This window comes from Lynx canadensis, chromosome A2 (genome assembly GCF_007474595.2).
Source record: "Lynx canadensis isolate LIC74 chromosome A2, mLynCan4.pri.v2, whole genome shotgun sequence".
Classification (NCBI taxonomy): Eukaryota; Metazoa; Chordata; class Mammalia; order Carnivora; family Felidae; genus Lynx; species Lynx canadensis.
Genome location: NC_044304.2, coordinates 76,691,198 through 76,713,950, shown reverse-complemented (window position 1 = coordinate 76,713,950; position 22,753 = coordinate 76,691,198). Strand labels below are relative to the sequence as shown.

Sequence of the window (22,753 nt, the reverse complement as noted above, 5' to 3'; positions counted from 1 at the left end):
TTAGAGATAGGGGAAGGAAACAGCAAAAAAACACAAAAAACAAAAACAAAGCTTTACCCCTGGGGGAAGAAAAAGAATTAGTCCTACAGTTGCTGGGTTGTAGGGTAGTTCTACTTTTAATTTTTTGAGGAGGCTCCACACTGTTTTCCAGAGCGGCTGCACCACAGTTTGCATTCCTATCAGCAGTGCAACAGGGTTCCCTTTTCTCCACACCCTTACCGACATCTGTTGTTTCCTGAGTTCTTAATTTTAGCCATTCTGACCAGTGTCCGGTCGTATCTCATTGTGGTTTTGATCTGTATTTCCCTGATGATGAGTGATGTTAAGCATCTTTTCATGTGTCTGTTTGCCATCTGGATGTCTTCTTTGGAAACTACTAGGAATTTATCCAAAGGATACAAAAATGCTGATTCGAAGGGGCACAGGCACCCCAATGTTTATAGGAGCAGTATCAACAATAGCCAAAGTATGGAAAGAGCCCAAATGCCCAAATTCTATCAACTGATGAATGGATAAAGAATATGTGGGGTGTGTACGTATATATGTATACACACACACATACACATACGATGGAATATTACTCAGTGATGAAAAAGAATGAAATCTTGCCATTCACAACAACGTGGAGGGTGTTATGCTAAGTGAAATAAGTCAGTCAGAGAAAGACATAATCATATGATTTCACTCATATGTGGAATCTGAGAAACTTAACAGATGAACATAAGAAAAAGGAAGGAAAAATAAGATAAAAACAGAAAGGGAGGCAAACCATAATAGACTCTTAAACACAGAGAACAAACCCAGGGGGTTGGGTTAAATGGGTGATGGGCATTAAGGAGGGCACTCTTCCGGATGAGCACTGGGTGTTATACATAAGTGATGAATCACTGGGTTCTACTCCTGAAGCCAAAAGTACACTACATGTTAACTAACTTGAGAATAAAAAATAAATAAAAAAAGAATTAGTCCTACAAGTGGAAGTGGGGCAAGGAACACTGAGAAATCCCCTTTCCCCAAACCCAGGACACAGTGGTTGTCCAGTCTATTATGATGGATATGCTGCTACATTCAAAACAATTTTGAATGCAGAATGCCATTTCTGAGTAGAAATGGCAGCAATCCAGGAGGTACAGGCTTGACTAACCCAAACTGACTGGCAACCACAATTTGTTTCCATAGTTTGCAGCCACAGAGAGAGATGTTTTTGATCTGCTAATCTCTCAAGTGGCACGTCTGGAGGCTGGGCTACCAGTAAGAGCCCAAGAAACCCAAGATTTAGTAAAAACACTCTAACGTTCATCAAGTGGTGTACTGGTCAGAGCTCTGAGAATGGAGTCGAGCGATCACATCCACTCTCAGTGTTCTGTAGCTGGCACTGGTTGAAAAGCTGCAGCAGTACAATGGATACCATCAGCTTGTATCTGGGCTGAACCATCAGTGAACCAGGCCAACCTATTTATAGGAACTTCTGTGAATCACGGGTCCCACTGAGGCCAGGAACTTTGCTTCAAGTAGTGAGAGATATTTCAGGAGTAACATGAAAGTTTTTCCCAAAAGGGATCACTTCCACCCCTTCATTCAAAACCAAGACGACCCAAAGGCCAGGCTGCCTGCATCTCTAAACAATCCATTTTCATTTGCTCAGTTCAGTCTCTTGGGTCCTTCCCTTGTTAACCGTCAAGTCTGAGATAACATACCCCCAAGACGGCAATATCATGCCAGAGAGTCACAAGGAGTGCACGGGTCAGGTGTTTAGTTTTAAGAAGACCTCAGCAGTAGGCCCTTCCAAAAGAGGTGCACTTGGTAGTTGGGTCAGGCAGGTGGCACTGCTGTACTAAGAAAAGGCCTGCATACCTTAGCCACAAAGTCTTCAACCAAAGCTGTGATTTTCTTTTCTTTCCTCTAGGGATAATCCATTGTTTGTGATGGATCAATCAGGGAGGGGACATGCAGCAGCCCACAAATGGGAAAATCTCCTGTGAACTTACAAGCATTCACAGTGTAAGCATGTAGAAGTAAAAACGGCAATACCAAATATACACTTGGCAGAGGAAGCCAGAACAAGAGTATATTGAACAGGCCCAGAGACTGCACCCACACTCTAGCTTTTCTTGAATTTGACTGCTTTCCCCCCTGTAAGAACATAGACCAAGGGATCTGACATACACACAAAAGGGATTACAGCCATAGCTGCCAGGAGAAGACATTATTTTCTGACCAGGAGCAGGGGCAGGAGAGGGCAGTGGGGTAGTGGAGGAAGCTAGCCTGCAGAGGAGGGCTGATGTGGTAGGAGGCTCTTTTGTTTGGGTCCTCACTCCAGGGTCAGTGCCACTTCCTCCCTCATCCCTCCCAGCTCCTGCAAGAGCCTGGGTGTCCTTATTGTGCCCTGTGCCCCCTGCCATTTCCCCCCCCCCCCACCCGCCCCTCGCCAGCTAGCGTGCTTTCTCTCCACAGAACCAGGTAGGATGGTGCATGGGCACTCTATCCAACACAGCTATTAAAGTTTGAATTTCCCCCATCCTTGAGGTTCCCAACCACACCAAGCTTCGATCTGAAGCAGCTGAGATTAAAGGGTAAGAGATGAATCAGAGGGCAGAAAACAAGAGGAACTCTGCACCAATAAGCGAGACTTGCATTTATGTTCAAGCTGCCTACTTGGCCTCAACCAATAAAGTTAGAATGTATTCAGTCTACCCATGCTCAGTGCTGACACCTTTCATTTTCGTTCTGAGGACCCCCTGATTCAGCAGCTACTGCCTTTTGCCTTGGGCCTAGCGGTGTACTGCCTTAGTGACGTAATAACAATCGTTCCTCCTCCAGCCTAGAGAGTGAGCACCAACCAAAGCACCATTCAGGCAGCTCCATTCAACTTCTCACTACTTAGCCTCTAAATATTCATTAACAGGTAGGTCAGCAGAGGATCTACTAGTTTACTGTTTCAACAGGAGCATTTGCTGCTGGATCTCCTATCACCTAAACCGGCCCACAGGGACACTCGTCTCTTCCTGCAGGAAGCCATGTTTCTGTCAACATCACATCCTTGTTGCCAGAATTGTCAAAAATTGTGAAGGGTTTAGGATTTTACTCTACTTGCAAGCTATATAGTTAGTCTGCTCTTGTCATGGATGCTGGCAAAAGACATTAGATGCCTGGGTTACCAGCTAAGGACTTTATCACATATGACGTAAGTATGAGGATGGTGTCAGTGACAGTTCACTGTCCCATCCAAGTCCCTTGGCAGAGGGGCCTAGGTGAGTACTCTGTACACAGTGGGTTTGCATCACAGCCAAACAACACTGAGTGTAAAAATTTACCGTTTTTATAACAAGCAGAAGCAAGTCTGCTCTTTGCCTGGGGACTTATTACTGCATCCTTCAAGGTTGCTAGCTTCAAACACAAACGGACCCGATAAAGAAGAGTCAGGTCTTTGCATTCTTGGTAGAGCCAGCAATGCCCAGCATATCCTAGGACCTTCAGCAATGCCAAAGCCCTTGGCAGAGTGCCTTTCCCAACACATTCATATCAAATCTAATACCAGAAGTTCTAAGCAGTAAGGCAAGAAGTAAAAGTCATACATGGTTCAAAAATAAGTAAATTGTCTCTATTTGTAGATGATATTAATTGCCTGCACAGAAAACACCATCAACTTCATTAAAAAAGTCCCCAACAGAAGTTTAGTAAAGTTGCAGGATACAAATTCAATATCCAAAAAAAATCCTATTTCTATATACCAAATTTAAAAATTGGAATTTTGTTTCAAAAAGTTAGGTGCTACTTCAATAGCACTAAGAAAGTGAAATAATTAGTGACAAATCTAAGAAAATATGTGTAAGATCTATAAACTAAATACGATAAAACACTGATAAATTAAATCAAAGATGAATCTAAAAACAGACACCATATCCATAAATTGGAAGACTCAACATTATTAAGATGTCAATTCTCCCCCAGATTGATCCATATATCCTCTGAAGTTTCAATCAAAACCACAGCAGAACTTTTTATAGATAGTATATCCCTAAATGAGAACTACAAGTAGGAATAACAGAAGATATATTGCTTTATTTTAATAGCACAAAGTCACCAGTGAGCATAGCCTTTACCTATTATTAGTAAACTCTGAAAATGCATTCATTTTCCCAAATGGATACCCCAAGCAGTACCACTGAAATTACTGAATCTACAGTGGAACTCTACCATTCTCTGGCTTTACGCATAAACAAAACCATTATGTGTCCAACCAATTCAAGAACAGACCACCAGTTCATAGATGATCATTCCACATCTCCCACTCGATCACAGGACTAATTAACAGCACAGACAAGGGGACTTGCCATAACTTTGTTAAATATATAATCTAGTTCATCACCTGACTTGGTTTCAGGACACAGAAATGAATATACTGCATAACCAACTACAAAGGAGAATTATACAAAGAAAATGAAACAACAGAAGAGAAGCCAATGAGGAAAAAAAAAGCACAAACATGACTGTATAATTCTTTGATGTAAATATAAGAGAAAAACATCAACAAAAATTATCCATAACATTTAAGAATGTAAAGCGGAATATAAGGCAGCGAAAACAGAAAGTCAAAAAACTGAGGGCAGGAGTGGTAATAACTTGGACCAGGCCCCCAAAACAACAAGCCAACATTAGGACAACAAACAGAGATCAAAAAGTAGTAATAGGGGCACCTGGGTGGCTCAGTTGGTTGAGCATCCGACTTTTGATTTAGGCTCAGGTCATGATCCCAGGGTCGTGGGATGGAACCCTGCATCAGGCTCCGCACTGAGTGTGGAGCCTAGTTGGGATTCTCTCTCTCTCTCCCTCTCCCTGTGACCTTCCCCCTCTTGTCCACGTGTGCACATACGCTCTCTCAAAAAAATAAGAAAATTAAGTCCATTAAAATATTTTTTAAGAAGGGTAGTTAATAGTCACAGGATCCAAAATCTAGGTTTGGATGATAAAATGGAAACAAAAACCATGTATTTATTTTGATAATATATGTGATGCTGACAGTTGACTTACAAAATACATAGTGTAAAAAATAAAAATGAAAAAATTTAAATGTCCAACTTAGGTGAAGTAGGGAAGGTTGGGGAAGAACATTTCATGGAGTTTTTCTGTTAGAGTATACAATTCTGATGCATGTACTTCATCTAATCATTACCATCAGTTTTCAATTATTCTCATACCAATAATGAATCACCAATGTTTTTGACTCTCTACTACCTTGGCTACTCCCCACTTGATGGAGGTTTCAGCAGATGGTCCATTTCTATTTTTCTGGTAAAACATTTGTTGTGAAAGAAATTTAAAGTTGAGGAGCCAAATGAAATTTCTGAATTGGCTTTAAACTGAAATAATTAATCCTTTCTTCATTGGGCTTTAGTATCAGAGTGAGCTGAGAGCTCTGTTAAGTATTCATTGAAAAAATACTCTTGAAGCAATACAATTTAAAATGTGATTTTCCAGCCATTAGATACTGCTTTTGTATATACACTTTGCAAACAAGTTTCAAAGCGCTTTTCAGTTGTGGTTAATTTCAATATTTCACCCAGTTATTTTTTTTATTTTTTTTTATTTTTATTTATTTTTTTTTACTTACAAACTCAGAATCATCAAAAATGTAGCATGAGAACCGGACACAAGCTGGGTAAGAGTGAGCGGACATGAATAGTGCAGTGTAAATGTGGATAACAAACTACTCTCTCACATTCACAGTTGTTCAAACTTAAGGGAACAAATGTATACAATTAAAAATCAAAGATTCCCATATCGAAAATTTTAGGAATTAAAATTCCTAGGCAATCAAAATACTTATAACAAAAAACAAAAACAGAACTTGGGGAAAGAAATTTAATGGAGACATTTGGGGGTTTGATGCATATATATTGCTTAGTTATCATTTGCAAGGTAAAACTGTTTTTCCAGGTTATTAATTAGCTAATAATTAATCTATGAAATTATTTTATAATATAAAATCTGGTTTTAAATCACCAATTTTTCAAAATTAGTATCCAATATAAATACAAAATGTACAAGTATAAAACGTACAAGTATAAAAATTTGTTACTATGTAAATAAGAATCTTTATAAATTCTGACATGTAATTTGACACTAATTTTTTCATGAAAATAACATAATCTAATTCTGAATCCAATGGTTTAGATATTTTCATCTTTGTTAAAAACAAAACAAAGGAAGTGAAGATTATCCAGCTAACAAATCAGAGAACCTTGTAATCACCAATTTGTGGTTTTTAAAAGAAAAACTATACTAAGCATTGTGTGCAATAAAAGTAATTGTTGTGATATCTTGTGTATCCTTATTCACAAGTCACTTGCACAGGGAATAAAGAGCAATGTCCAAATCTGAGCTTTTTTGCTGCCATTATTTCTTACAGAGATACCAGAATTTTTTCTACAAAATAGTTTGAGTATAACATGGAAATACTATATTACAGAGAATTACACAAAACACAGATATAAACTTCAACAGAAAGAATCAAAGCTATATTGTGTCCCAAAGAATGCTTGACTTGCCAAAAGTCATACAGCTAATAAGCAGTGACTGAACCCAGATCATCCAATTCTAAGTCCCAAGTATCTTCAGAATTTTCCAGAGAGAGGGCCAACTATTTGGGGGGTTGGGGGACGGAGGTAGCAGAGTTCTAACACTGGCACTGCTACTACCTTACCTAGACTTTTTCAAGTCATTAAACTTCTTTGTGCCTTGGTTTCCTCTACTCCATAGGGATATCTTGATGATAAACACAAGCATACTTGAACTCTTTGGCAGAAAAGCACTCTGTGTATTTCACTACGTTAATGATTTCTTTTCCCCACCGCAAGTTTCAATTGATGCTAATATCTTTTCTCTGATTATAGTTTGAAGCTGTGATATTTGAAGCTTGAAGTAGTATTGTGTGTGTGTGTGTGTGTGTGTGTGCACGCGCGTGTGCACACATGTGCATGCTATCTTTGAACATGGCTGGCATTCTAGTGACATCGTTTTTGGCAACTTTCAAAATGCATGAAAAGTTAAGTAGCACAACATTTTAATACTTCGCATTACCAAAGCCTTGTCTCCCCAAATTGTGCATAAAATTTTAAAATTCACAACAAAATTTTCCACTCTCAACTTCTATAAAAATACAATTAAAATTCATATACCACTCAGCCAGCCCCCCGTGAAATTTAAACAGTACAAGAAGATTACAAAAATGTATAATGCTTTTTAAATAAGGGAATAATTCCAGTTACAAATTAGAAATTTGGCATACATTTTAAAAAGTGAACATAACTAATATTCCTAAAATAATGGAAATAAGTGATTATCAATATTCTAATAATTCAGTCATTTGTAAGGTCTTCTATTTTGTCAACAGATATAGAATCCACTCACTTAATATATTCAAATCTAAAAAAAAACCAAACATTTTTTCTCAATACTGAGAATAGGTAACCAAAAATAAATCTAATTTTAAAGTAATATTTTAAGTTAATTACTTACACCAATGTTTTTATTCTTTTGACAACATATCCATTTTAAAATAATTTAGTTTTTCAACTTATGAAGACATAAGACAAGGAAGACAAGTTAGGAAGACAAACTAACTTCCTTTTTCCTTTACTGAAATGTTTACCCAGTAACACTAGCATATGGCTACATGTAATATTTAAGGAATAGCAATCCATTAAAAGTGCTCAGGTTAAAAACAGAAATAGCCAGTTGAACTAAAATATTGCAGCGAATGATTAGTATGTATCTACTAAATAAAAGGGTTACCGATGGTAAAGACTGAGTAGTAATCTGAAAAGAACCTCACATCACTAAGTCTTTATACAATGAGACTATGGTAATATCAATAGAATTTTTAAAAAATAATTTAAAGTAGAACCACCTTGGACTAATCTCGTTAATATTTTGAATGAATGAATGAGTGAATGAATACCTGAATGAATACTGCAGTCGTAACAATGTTTATTTAACACCTTGAGATGTTCACAACAATTCGAAATACAGAGAAGATGGACTTGAATACAAACAAACTAGTTGAAATTCAATGTGGTTCACAGTAAAGATGCAGTGGCTTTCTATTTGTAGAACAAAGAATCTCAACCAAAAACATATATACGACTCAAATATTCTCCAGAGCAATCATTTAGGCTTCAAAAAGAATATACCCTAAAACCACTTTCTCTCCCCCCTCCACCTCCCTGCATTTTTTTTTTTTTTAATGTTTGGTTATAAGTGAACAACAAACCAGAATAGAATACACATTTTTAAAAGACTAATTTACTCATAGTCTATTTAAGATCAGCATACAACCACTTATAAATATAGCCTTTTAAAAAAGCATCCTTATATAAAATGGGGGGGGGGAGAGAAATCCCTGCTATCCATATGAAGCACAGTTTAAGCCCAATACAACTGACCAATCAAAATTAGTGAATGCACTGCATCTCTCTGCAGTGGAGAGAGGCGACAAGGTAGGCTGTCACTCTGCAAAAGCTGCCCCGAACAGGCTTTCCTCTGAAAAGCAGTGCCATTCCTTTTTAAAAGACTGAATCCAAATGTTGTCTCTGGAGACAAGAAGCCTTCAGTATGTTCAATTACTTCATTACGTTTTTCAGATGCTTATTGATTCCACAGTAGGAAGAGTGAGAGACTGCAGCAGCCTCTAGGCAGCACTCCACGTTCCATACATTAGCAGGACTGCTGAGACAATGGCACAGTACAGACACATATTTTCATTAAGGTCTTTTCTGAAGAGATGTTTATGACCCTCTTCCCCAAGTCCTCTGCTAACAAGTGAACAAAATGAATCAATCAAAACTGGAAACGCTTCAACTCCATCAGGAATTTATCAAACCTTTAGCGGAGGTAAGATGTGTTCCCTTATTACAGTATACGGCTGCTTTTGAACTGGCACAGTGGGGTAAAATTACTTTGAAAATTGTCAACCTAAATTTTAAGAGTTTATTTGCTTAATTCTATTTATTGCTAAACATGTCTTTTCTAGATCTTTTTCTTTTAGGACATAACATTTTAAATGTAATTTTTTTAGGATGCAATGTTAAATACCAAAAATATTCTTTGTTGATTCACTATGAAGACATCAGCTTTTAAGTCACTTCAGACCTACTAAAATATTCTTAATGTCATCGGTACAGTTTTTGCCAAGTGTTCAAAAATGCTTCTATTTCTTAAAAGAACCAGGTTTACTACTTAGCTATTACTTATTATTCAGTTTTAGGTTAAGATTATTGAGCATGTTCATTGAAAATTATTTGATTTGCAGTTACATTTTGCATTACCTTTTACATTACAACTACATGGACAATTCATCAGTGGAAATGTCTACTATCTTATCATGGAATCTGTTTTAATCAGTTAAAATTCATACCAGGTGCTAATAATTAAACAAGCTATAATGTTTTCCAGTAGGAAATAGTGTTGAATTTATTGTAAAGACATGAGAGAATAACAGTATGTTTAGTGTATGCTAATTGCTCATAATCTCCTAAAACACAGGTTAGCTTCTAAAATGAGGGCAGAAATTAGTTTTAAAAATGCAGCTTTTCTTTCATGGTTGTATTTATAATGTTACCTCTGTTATCAAATAACGTAGTATTTGCAATCTCTGTTAGGAAAAGAAAAAATTTCGTTTAAAGAAACCCTTAAATTTATTTATGAGTTGTGGCTCTAATAATACAGTTTGCTTACTTTGATAACAAATACTGGGTACAGTGCTAAAGTAAACAAAACTAAAGTAACTTTGAGTTAATTGGAAATTATTAGGAACCCTATTTCTTAACCACTTTCTTTTTCTTTTTCACAAGGGCCCACGGCAGCTAATTCAGTATTTACAAGTGACAATATGAAGAATGCATCTGATCAAGCACCTCCCTAGCCGACTGAACCATAAACTGCAGGATATTCTTCTAACATATGCATTTAAGACAGTAAGGAGTTAAAACCAGAAAAGACAGGTCCACATTACTGCCGGGATACAAGACATCGACAGTAATCATCCTAAGAAGAAGCTCTATAAAATAGACATAAAAAGAAAAACAATTTGACTGCAAAAGCCTAAAAACAAAATGGTGAGCTTTTTTAAAGGGGGAGTTTATACTTTAACATACCAGGATTGTGGAGCTGATTCCTGAAGAAACAATGAGACACGGATTGCCAAAAAGAGAATGCCACACATGAGCAGCAAGCTAAATGAAGCTTTATCCAAGTCTTTTCTGCACTAAATATTCAGATATTCACAGCAGCTGATATTACTACTAAAGGATTTCCCCATCTAAGTTTTATGACTATGTATCCTCTTCTAATGAAAGCAAATCAAATTAAATAGCAGATGGTTTTTATCAAAAGAACATGGACTGGATTTAGAATATAAAGCAAGTTATGTGATCAAGAAATCATTTCAAAATAATGAGGACTGCTATAGAAACAGATTCACATTTATAACAAAAGGATGTCTAAATACATTTTAGAAGCTAGAAACCGTATGTTTCCTTTTTTGTTTTCACATATTCTGGAAAATAAAGAGACACTATCACATATTCCCTCAAAGGGAAATATAATTCCTACCATTTGAGGAAATTTCTCTTGGTCGTGACTTTCTAAGGCAAAACAAATACAAATGTTTGTACTGGTCTTTAGAAATCCATCAGCCAACTAAATGTCACAATTCATGCAGTTTGAAGTATTGGAGAGAAAATGAAAGAATTTCTACAAGACATGAAATAAAACACAGCTACTTCACTGTTGTCAGGTAAAAATTCATGTCAAAATCTGTCAATGACATCATGTATCACTTTGTGAAAACCTGCCGTGGTGAGCCAAAGGGCCCATACGGCCACAGCAAACAGGTAGGTCAGAAGATGCATGCACCACGCTGTTTACCGTTTACCAAAGACAACAACCTCGCTCTAGAGGAGATGCACCATAGCTAATTACCGTCTAACTTGGCATGTCTGCTTTATTTAATTCTAAATGTCACTGAGGTGACAAAGATGTTTCATCTGTCAGTTCCAAAAATTTGGCACACTTAGAAGTCTCCATTTTTATAGGATTTCAGTGCTAGCTAAGACTTTCACTTACTGGAGTATATGCCTCTAAGTAATACTTCATACCAAGTTCAAGGCTAATTAATAATGTTATCATTCGTGATTCTGAAACATCACCCCTAAAATAATATGCATAAATAAAACTGTATTCTAAAACTTGTCAGAGGTTACATCACGTGAAAGGTTAACATGAATGTGGAAAATTATTATATAGCCTTTATAATTTATGTTCAATTATGATTTTGTAGTCAAAATGCTGTACTTGAAATGTGAAATATAGTTGGTTGATTTTATATTTTAACTGAATATACTCACTCCTGACCTATTAGCCCAGAAAATCAGATATTATTTTTATAAATTACTCTAAACCTCTATACATTAAAATACAGATTTAAATGAATTAGCAAAAGAGTTGTTTTTCTAATTTTCCTCAAGATTATACACACTGGGTGATTTATACAAAAGGTTTCACAGGGATGTGTGACTTTAAAAGATTCCTCAGAAAATGGGCTTCAGATACTCCCTTTTCCCTAAAATTTCATATTTTACTTTAAAAATCCTGTTTGAACAAATAAAATCAAGAGATATATTCTTTTAAACCACTCCAAAAATGGTTATTTCTTATTAAGATATTAAATTTCAATTCCTCCTTCCACAACATGAGAGGGTGTGGTCACAAAATAAATCATTCACTGGAGTGATTTACAGCTCTTTTACCAAGTTTTGTGGTGTTATATTTTAACATAATGTCCTTTTTCATCCAATTTGTATAACATTAAGTTTGTCCATTATAAAGTTTGGTGAGCATTTTCACTATGAAATATGTAATATTTATCATTTGCCTGCTTCTGTGGGAAATAACCCCAAATATCCCCAAGCACACTGTTGACTCATGAATATGAATTTCAACCAAGAACATGGACAAAATGGTTTTAAACAACTAGTGCTCTGTGCCATTAATCATTTTAAATGAACACTCGTCCTGTTCATTTGAAACCTCACGAGAATAATTACACCTACACTAATTATGCCAGAACATATTAAAATAGCGTTTATTACCCACCTACTCACAACATTTTAAGATGAAATCTAAAAACACCGGGCTAAAATTAGTTTTGCATAGTGGGTAGCTTTATTGTACAAAAATATACTGTATCTCAATAAGCTTGAAAAACCCAAATGAGGACTATCTTTTTAGAATATTAAGAAATTCTGAACAATATAGGAGTATTCCCCACACAGTCATCTTCAAAGGGAGAAGCCAACTTCCTATTACATCGAAACAATGCAACCTTGATGTCTCCTAACTCTACCTTTGCCATTAACAGTTTAGAAAGTTTAAAGTTAAACCAAGTACACAATAAAAAGATTTTTTTTTAACAAGGAACACATGTTTTATACGTCATTTAAATTGCGAAATATCAAAGAGTTTATTCTATTTCACTTTCTAGGGAAAACACCAACTGCTCCAAAAGAATGTGTTTTTCTCCCGTTCTGGAAATCAACATGCAGTCTGAATCTAACATTACAGTGCGAGATGACACTGATGACATCAACACCAATATGTACCAACCACTTTCCTATCCATTAAGCTTTCAAGTGTCTCTCACCGGATTTCTTATGTTAGAAATTGTGTTGGGACTTGGCAGCAACCTCACCGTGTTGGTCCTTTACTGCATGAAATCCAACTTAATCAACTCGGTCAGTAACATTATTACAATGAATCTTCATGTACTTGATGTCATCATTTGTGTGGGATGTATCCCTCTAACTATAGTCATCCTTCTGCTTTCACTGGAGAGTAACACTGCTCTCATCTGCTGTTTCCATGAGGCCTGCGTATCTTTTGCAAGTGTCTCAACAGCAATCAACGTTTTTGCTATCACTCTGGACAGGTATGACATCTCTGTAAAACCTGCAAACCGGATTCTGACAATGGGCAGAGCTGCAATGCTGATGATATCCATTTGGATTTTTTCATTTTTCTCTTTCCTGATTCCCTTTATTGAGGTAAATTTTTTCAGTCTTCAAAGTGGAAATACGTGGGAAAACAAGACACTTTTGTGTGTCAGTACAAATGAATACTACACTGAACTGGGAATGTATTATCACCTGCTAGTACAGATCCCAATATTCTTTTTCACTGTCATAGTGATGTTAATCACATACACCAAAATCCTTCAGGCTCTTAACATTCGAATAGGCACAAGATTTTCAACAGGGCAGAAGAAGAAAGCAAGAAAGAAAAAGACAATTTCTCTAACCACGCAACATGAGACTACAGACATGTCACAAAGCAGTGGTGGGAGAAACATAGTCTTTGGTGTAAGAACTTCGGTCTCTGTAATAATTGCCCTCCGGCGAGCTGTGAAACGACACCGCGAACGACGAGAAAGGCAAAAAAGAGTCTTCAGGATGTCTTTATTGATTATTTCTACATTTCTTCTCTGCTGGACACCAATTTCTGTCTTAAATACCACCATTTTATGTTTAGGCCCAAGTGACCTTTTAGTAAAATTAAGGTTATGTTTTCTAGTCATGGCTTATGGAACAACTATATTCCACCCATTATTATATGCATTCACTAGACAAAAATTTCAAAAGGTCTTGAAAAGTAAAATGAAAAAGAGAGTTGTTTCCATAGTGGAAGCTGATCCTATGCCTAACAATGCTGTAATACACAATTCTTGGATAGATCCTAAGAGAAACAAAAAACTTACCTTTGAAGATAGTGAAATAAGAGAAAAATGTTTAGTACCTCAGGTTGTCACAGACTAGGGAAATATCTAAGTTTCACTAAGCCCACATTCAGAAGTTTTAAATTTAAATTGTAAAAAAATGAAATTACTGCCAAATATAAGAAAAAAAACATTTTAAGTATTGGTTATGTTGTAAATTTTCAATGTAAATGTCAATATTAGATTAGGTCATATATATTCAATTTCTTCATTACAATGTATTTGTTGCATGGCAGTTTGTTAAAGTAATATCATGTGTATATTTTGTCAATATTATGTCCATCAGAAGATATTCATGTAAGTCATATTTTCTAAATAATAAATACATAGCCTTAAAACAGTGTATAACTTTAAAACGTAACTGACACAGGTATCTTTGCTTTTCTTTTCTTTTATAAAGTGTATTTGTTTCTAAGCCACAAACTATAGATAGATTTATATAATGATGAGTGAAATAGCACTTTAACATAAGAACAAAAATTATGGGCTCCAAGCAATCAAAATAATTCAGGATTTTCTGTATCACTCTATTAAGTTTTCTGCTATAGTCTACCTGGTGTAATATTTGATGAATCAAAAATAATGAACTGTATGTGAAACTTCATCCTTTTTCTTGCTTTTTGAATGCAGGAAATTGTAGGACTTATCAGGATTTTAAAATCTGACAACCAAGAAACAACCCTGTACATACACTCTGAGATAGAGAAACTTATTTTCTAAGATCAAGGACACGATGCCTATAATATACAAATAAAGGGACAATAAAGGGAAGGAAGAAAACTAAAGCACCAGCCTCTCTCTTCCTTCCTCACTTTGCTGGAGTCTAAGCCAAATGGTCTGGATTCATACAACTGTAAACAGAACTATTAAAATCTGAATAAAAGGGGGAAAAAAAACTTTGTATCATTGTAGAGAAGATTCACAAAGCCAACTATTTTTAACTGTAGATACATGGCAACTTTAGAGTAATATGATTTACACAACATTCCTATACTAGTTCCTATACTATATATAGTAGCTTCCTAATGTTTCAAAATACAATAGTTCTATTTCCACCCTTAAAATCATTAAAGCAACAATAAACCTTGTCAATTTTTTACTCTACACCACTTAATTTAACTTTAATCTTTATTCTGCCCTCTTCAATTCATGCTGGAAAATATAAAATTACTAAAACAGGTTTGGGAATCTCATATCAAATAAATATCTTCCAACTGTTATAATCCAATAATCTGTCAATGAGTGCTAATCATCACCGACTGTATCAGGAAAATAGCAATAAATTATTTAAAAATAGGCTAATATAGTAGTTGCTACCTTATAAGTAATTAACTGGACAGTTTTTTATTCTATTTTTTTTAACACTGTATCCATTAAATCAAGCAGCACCTCATTTTTAAATAAAATTTTACATCAAACAATTCAATAATATATAACTTTTATTAAATTAAATGAGATTGAGATTGATCCAATGAAGTTTATGGAATACTTTAACCCTTGGGAAGTGAGCACCATGCAATAGCTTGAATTCAATGAGGTTACATGGGAAATTTAATAAGAGATTTCTTTCTGATAATAATGTTAACATGTCAAATCATGGCAAAGGTACAGTGTCCTTCTGCCTTGTTTTCTACTTTTATGAAATTAAAGAAATGCTTCAATTTAACAAAATGTACCATAAGAAAGTAAGACATTTTGGGGACCCTAGAGAAATTCTTCATTGTTAAGATATTAAAAAATTTTTCATTCAGTAAACGTATTTGACACAGAATATCTCCTAATATAGCCATTAAAAATTTTTAAACTAATTTTATACTTAAACTTCCAAGCATAAATTATAATTGTTTTCAATTTTATAATCTTAATAAAAATTAGACTATTTTTAGAGTTTTCATATTAAGAGAAACCCTTTGTGTTTTAAATATTTTTAATCTTCAAGTCTATAAGCATGCCAAAGAACACGGTTAAAAGATATTTTTAAATATATTTGTCTAAACTGCTTTCATGCCCTCTTGTTGTCTGTAATAAGAAACCTAACAAAATAAGTAATAAATGGCAAATATTATAATGTTGCCTTCTAAACTGTTATTATTTCTACACTTGACACTAGAGCAGACAATTAACAAGCATTTTTTGTCCTCCTGTAATGAACTTCCAGGTATACGAAAGTACATCCACTGATTTACAACAAAGAAAATTCAGACTTACCAAACAACTTCTAAAAGCTTTCTAATGTTAAATAGTATGTAGTATGTAAACCAAAATAATATTTATGTTAAAGGTTCAGCTTTTGAAAACAAGTCGCAAATACGCTTACAACTACTGACCTTAGCTTAAATGAGAAAATGAGAAGCTTAGACAATTTTTTTCATCAGGTGTTTGTTCTATGAAAAGGTAAAATACTTTTATTTTTCTCATGATGGACCTCATCAAAATGTGTATGTGTTTCACTGTATTTCTAATAATTTTATGGAAAAAAGCATTAATGCCAATTTTTCATGTTAGAATGAAAATTGTAAATGCCAAAGCAATAGAGGTAACAGTGGACTCAACATGGGACCCTTCATAAAATATTTTTCAACCCATATGCCAAAAATCACAGACACTGGCATCAATTTATATATAGTTAACTGGGTTAATTCTTCAAAACTATCTAAATAAAAACTATTCTTTTAAAAACTAACCAACTATGAGCTCAGTAAGATATGGAACTCTTTTGCTTGCTAGTTTCAGGAGGTTATTATTCTAGCATTAGTCCCAAAAGATGTTCAAACCTATTGTGAAAATTTAAGAATTTACTATTATGTTTTTTAAAAAATGCCATTCATAGTATTTCTGTACTTTTCACCATGGTAAGTCAAATTTTAGGTACGTGGTCTATTTTTGAAGCCCTCCCCACCCCACCCCCACCGTGAAATGATAGCAAAATCTAAGTTCCCTGGGCATTAAAAACCAAACTCCTCATTTACCTAAGGTGAGACTGAAAAGTGAAAACCTAAAAGAAAAAAAGGTGTTTTTCAGGCTTTATTCAACACAGTAATTTGAAAACTATTTTCCAAAGTCAATAAAATGTTGAGTTTCATTACATTTTGATGATACAGTTAAGTAAGCTTTGTAATTTTGTAATTCAATTAAACTTGGATCCTTACAATGTAGAGGGCATTAGGACAGATACACATACTCATATAAAATAAAGCTATTACCCTGGAAGTTTAATATAGAATCAAGGTAGTTAAAAGTCTGGCAATACCTACAAAAAGGCAGAATGCAGTAAATGTTATTTAGAAAAAAGTAAAGTTCTTAACAGACTTAACAAGAAAGGAAATGTGTGGGATTTAAGAACAATACAAATAAAAGCACTGTTGAGGAAAGCTATTGAAGCATATCTGGAAAGACTAAATTGTTCTCTTTACAAGAAAAGTCATACAGTAGTGAGAAGTTAATCTGATAAGTTAAACTGGAGCCAAAAGCCAGAAAGAGGGCTTTAAATGCCAGCAGAGATATCTGAGCAGGGGAATAATACAATGATAAATGGGCTACAAATCAATCAATCAATCAATCAATCAATCAGCAATATGTAGATATGGGTGATTGGTAAGACACAAAATAGGAAGCTAAGAAAACAAACTGTTGGCTGGAAAAGACACAGAAGATGGGAAGCCACAGCCATCGCAGGGGCAGGTAACAAAAGGCCTGGCAAAAAGTGCTGGCAGTGGCTGTGGAAAGAAAGGAGCACGCAGATGTGACAGGCAATTTCACATTTCACAGAATCAATAGGGTATGGTATGTCACTGGTTAATAAAACAACTGGCGTAAGAAACTAAAGAATTAAAAATGAAGGCCAAAAAAGGACCATAAGAAACTAGACTCTCCTCAATGATCTAAGAACTTTTAAATTATGTTATGCATAAAGTACATGGGTAATGAGGAAAAAAAACAAAAACATTTCTGGCAGGACAAAAAAATTCAATTAAGTAAAATAAGTAACATTCAAGAATGTTCTAGTTATGGGGCTCCTGGGTGGCTCAATAGGTTAAGCACCCGACTCTTGATTTTGGCTCACGTCATGATCTCACGTTTGTGGGATCAAGCCCTGCACTGGGCTCTGTGCTAGGCGTGGAGACTGCTTGAGAGTCTCTCTCCCCCTCTGCCCCTCCCCCGCCCACATGTGCACATGTGCTCTCTCAAATAAATAAATAAAGGCTTTTTAAAAAAGTTCTGGTTATAACTATCAAAATAAAAATTTCTAACTAATGTTTTAAAATATCCACTTTATATTTTGCATATTGGTTTATTCATTTTTCCAATGAATGCATATTTTCTTCTTCAGTAACTTTTTAATTATAAAAAGTTATAAACAATGGGACAATGCCAAGGTACATAAAGTAGAAAATACAAAAATCATCCTTTGCTCTTTTATTCCTAATTATGAATATCTATCGAAGTCATTATATACATGTCTCCTTCATTCTTTGTTAATGGCTGCACAAAAATAATTTTTTTAATTAAAAAAACACTTAGCAGTATTTCTAAAATGTGACAATGATAAATATCAAATACATAAACCCTTTTCTTTTTTTTTTTTTTTTTAAATTTTTTTTTTTTCAACATTTATTTATTTTTTTGGGACAGAGAGAGACAGAGCATGAACGGGGGAGGGGCAGAGAGAGAGGGAGACACAGAATCGGAAGCAGGCTCCAGGCTCCGAGCCATCAGCCCAGAGCCTGACGCGGGGCTCGAACTCACGGACCGCGAGATCGTGACCTGGCTGAAGTCGGACGCTTAACCGACTGCGCCACCCAGGCGCCCCTACATAAACCCTTTTCTATAATAATTTCAAGCTACATTTTTCAAGATTATCTTGAAAAAGGAAGGAAAGGTAACCTGTCAAATTTTGAGACACGTTTTCTAAATGGAGAGAAGAAGCAAGAAAAAAACATAAAATAATGTATTTTTTCTCCCTTTTCACTAAGTAAGAGGAGAAATTAAAAAAAAAAAAACTAAAGAAAACTTCTGGAACTTATTTTCTTTACATCTCAGGAAAGTGTCCTTGTACGTACTCCCATAAGCCTCCTATGGGACAGCAGTGAACTCAAGAAAGCTGAGCGTGAGATGACTAATAATAAATGTTAGGGGAAAATGGAGCTCAGACCATATTATAAAAGGTGGGGGGGGGGAGATAATTAAACCTAGACAAGGCAGGAAAAAGATCTAAAATACTCGGAGATGCTCAGCTCTTCGAGAAGTGAAATGTGAATACACAATTGTGGGTTAGAGTTCACAGAAGAAAACTAATTTGAAGACTGACCTTTTGTAAAAAGCATTCAGAACAATGAAAGGAATTTTTTTAAAAAAAGAAACCCTAGTTAACAGACTAGACAGATTAGTAACATAACAACATATTGCATGAGAAAAAGCAGAATATCAGGACATTACAACTCACAAGTGTTTGGAAAAGAGTGGTACTAAGATGGAGAAATAAATGGAAAACTGGGTTCATCTTAATGTAAAAGCTATCACCTCTTATTAAAGAATATTCACTTTTTGCAGGAGAAAAAGAGCTGAGCAAACTTAAAACACAATTATTTCTCCCCCTGCTCATGATAAAATAATGTGTGGCAATAATCCTAAGTATCCCTACCCTTCTATTCACACATTTTTTTTAAAACAGACCTCTATAAGCTGTATCCATGGCTTTCAAGCATGACAGCTTTGTACTTCCACCAGCAGGTGGTAAAAAGTGCTGTCATTCCTGTCACTGCCACCAATATCAACTCCTACCACTATCAAACCCTGAAGCATCAGGTAAGATAAAGGAGGAGAGCAGAGTGTAGCTGGAATTGAGGTCATTTTCCTCACCCTGCTTACATGAAAGCAGTATGTCATATATTTCTGAGAGGCATTAAGCAAGGTAGACTACCAAAGCACATCCAGCAATTTTTCACGGTGGAAAGTAAAAGGGACAAGGGAACCTTGTTAAGCTTATTGTTAAGATTACAGATAATTGCTTTCCACTCAGACAACTATGGACATACAATACTAGTAATAGATGCAAAACAAACATTTTTTAATTTAACATAAAATTTTTAAAATGTTAATGCTAACAAATAAGAGTCTTGTCCACATTAGACACAGACTGTAAGAGTAAGAAATACTAAGATTTATATATACGGGAGCCATTAATATAGTATTACATACAATCCCATTGTCATATGCTGTATATTGCACATATTGTATATTGATCGGGTAACGAAGAACCAATGATATATGTTTCACCCCAATATTGTTAATATCTTAAAACAGGTTAAAATGTAACAAATCAAATTTACATAGTGTACACTTTAACCGTTTTCCCAATTCTGGAGTCTTTCTTTTGCTATTACATTTTTTCCAACTATCACTTCTTACAAGCAACAAAATGCTAGCAAACTGTAGCTACCTAACTGTATAAAACTGTCTTTGGACACCTGGGTGGCTCAGTCAGTTAAATGTCCAACTTTGCCTCAGGTCATGATCTCATGGTTCGTGAGTTCGAGCCCCACATCGGGCTCTCTGCTATCAGCACAGAGCCTACTTGGGATCCTCTCTCTCCTTCTCTCTCTCTCCCTTCCCCACTCACACGTGTGCACTCTTCCCTCAAAAATAAACATTAAAAAAATTATTTTAAAAACCTGTCTTTAATCCACATGATACATGTGGATACATGATATAATAATGGTCTATAAACTACTGTAACCTTTAATAACACTTCCCCAATAAGTGCCTGATACATACTAACTGATCAGTAAATATTAGTGAAACTGAAATTAACAATTTTTAAATTTCTGACCCCATGTATCTTGTTTAGGAGAGTATTTTTCAAAATGTATCTCACCTATACCAGAATCTTTTACGGTGTTTGTTTGAAATTCCAATTTCTGGGCTCCACCTTAGACTTTATGAATCAGAATATCTGTGGTTGCAGTTCTCACTGTAAATTTTAATAGGTACTCTCAGGTGATTTGTGTGCTAAAACTTAAGAATGACTACTTTAAACACTTGAAGATGGACTATGTATCAAAGTGACAGATAGTCAAGTAACTGATCAATGAAAATATAGAAGCAGCTCAGAACTCAGACCATAATGCCTTCCTGAAGTAAAAAATTTTAAGCTTACTTCATTTAATAATAAAATTATATTTGAATTCTATATATTATAATCTAGCAGGACATTCACTTCCTAAGAAATAAAATTTTATTGATTGATTGATTCGTTCATTCATTCACTCACTCATTCCAGAAGTATTTATTGAGCATTTACTATGTACTAGCTATAGGGATAAGAATCGATGGAGCTGGGCTTTCAGTGAACTTACAGATGATGGTAAGTGCTAAGGGAAAGTCAAGCATGGTAAGGGAGTGAGAGATGAGGGTTTATTTGTGCAGCATGGTCAAGAAAGTGCACTGTTGGCACTCAGTAAATGCTGTTGCTTAAGTGAATGAGCACGGCTGTCCACAATCCTACATTCATTCAGTTAGCTGGCCCTTCAAGAATTGATGATCTGATGACTTAACTGGTCCCCTCTTCCCCAGGCATTTCCTTTTTACTGTATTTAGTTGTTAATCAACCCGTATACTATTTTCATGTTAGGAGCAAATTCATTATGGAAATATGACTATCAATGGCTTAGAAAAGTGTCTAGCACAATGTTTTGGCGTATACTAGGTATATTGTTACAAGCTTGATGACCTATAGCACTGAAAAACCGAAATAGGACTGAAATTTATTCTCCCTCCAGAAGTCCACATACTATCCCAGTCCTCAGTGTTCAGTTTCCTCTTTGAGAAACCTTTCAGTAATAATCATAATCATAACCAAACTTACTGAATGCTTAATGTGTTAAATAATGAGCTGTTGTGTTAATTCTTTAGATTCTCCTCTTATAAATCCTCACACCCAATACAATGAGAGAAGTCCTGCTGACACTTTGCTAGAGATAAGGAAAACATGCTCAGAGAAGTTAGGTGGCCTGCTCTCCTCCACACTGCTTGTAGGAGGTAAGACAGGGTTGGAGCCAAGGGCTATCTTCCTTGTTTACTTCCTTAAAAGAACTATCTAGGGAAAACATTTCCTTTAAAAATCATCCACTCAGAAGATAAAATGGTACCAAATATGAAACAGGACACTATAAAGTGCTACTTACTTTTACTTCATTCATAAAAATACCCAGTTAAGTATAAAACTACACAGCTACTGTCTGTTATAACGTTACCTTATTTGACTTAAAGGCAATACTATACTTGCATATTTTTCTCATTTCAAAATAAAACTTCTATTAAAATGTAACACTATACATATGGATTAGAATTACTTTTAAGAGGCACGTGGCTGGCTCAGTGATAAGCATGAAACCCCTAACCTAAGGTCATGAGTTCAAGCCCCATATTGGGCATGAAGCCTACTTTTTAAAAAATGGCAATAAGTTTAATTAATTAAAAATTTAAATACTTTTAAAATAATTGCAGTGAAATACTAAAAACTATATTTGGTGCATCTTTTGAACAGATGTCACTCAAGTTAGATGGTTTCAGTCAAACATTTTTCCTTTGTTATTATAATTTCCTTTGTGCCATCAACACAATTTAGGGAACATTCAGCTACTGTTTGATAATTTATGACAACTTTAATTTCCTATTCTGTTATAAAAATAAAGTGACATTGATAATAAATACTTCAAATGGTATTGCAAGAAACTCAACCCTAGGAACATTTCTATTAACCTTTTCACTAAGAATTCTTTCCAACACGTTGATATTATCTTCTGTTATCACTCTTCCTTTCAGCATTTTCACTGACTCACAGAACTAATCATAACATGTTATTGTTAATGAAAACGGACTGCTATGAATACAATTTAAATATATAAAGACAACAGTACAGGTGAT

General features: G+C 35.1%; 2 protein-coding genes across 4 annotated transcripts in view; one reads left to right on the top strand and one right to left on the bottom strand.

The window, feature by feature from the left end:
• The window catches only part of COG5 (component of oligomeric golgi complex 5), a 311,139-nt gene that overhangs the window by 218,815 nt on the left and 69,571 nt on the right, over nucleotides 1-22,753 (bottom strand). The gene's annotated exons all lie outside the window — the stretch shown is intronic.
• On the top strand, nucleotides 10,008-14,189 carry GPR22 (G protein-coupled receptor 22). 3 transcript variants are annotated; one of them, XM_030307771.1, is made up of 2 exons: nucleotides 10,008-10,115; nucleotides 12,542-14,189. In XM_030307771.1, the coding sequence occupies exon 2, from the start codon at nucleotides 12,567-12,569 to the stop codon at nucleotides 13,866-13,868; it is 1,302 nt and encodes a 433-aa protein (XP_030163631.1). In that variant the 5' UTR covers nucleotides 10,008-10,115; nucleotides 12,542-12,566; the 3' UTR covers nucleotides 13,869-14,189. The 3 variants fall into 3 exon arrangements, with proteins under 3 accessions (XP_030163631.1, XP_030163629.1, XP_030163630.1); XM_030307769.1 differs by lacking the exon at nucleotides 10,008-10,115 and adding an exon at nucleotides 10,189-10,795; XM_030307770.1 differs by lacking the exon at nucleotides 10,008-10,115 and adding an exon at nucleotides 10,833-10,892.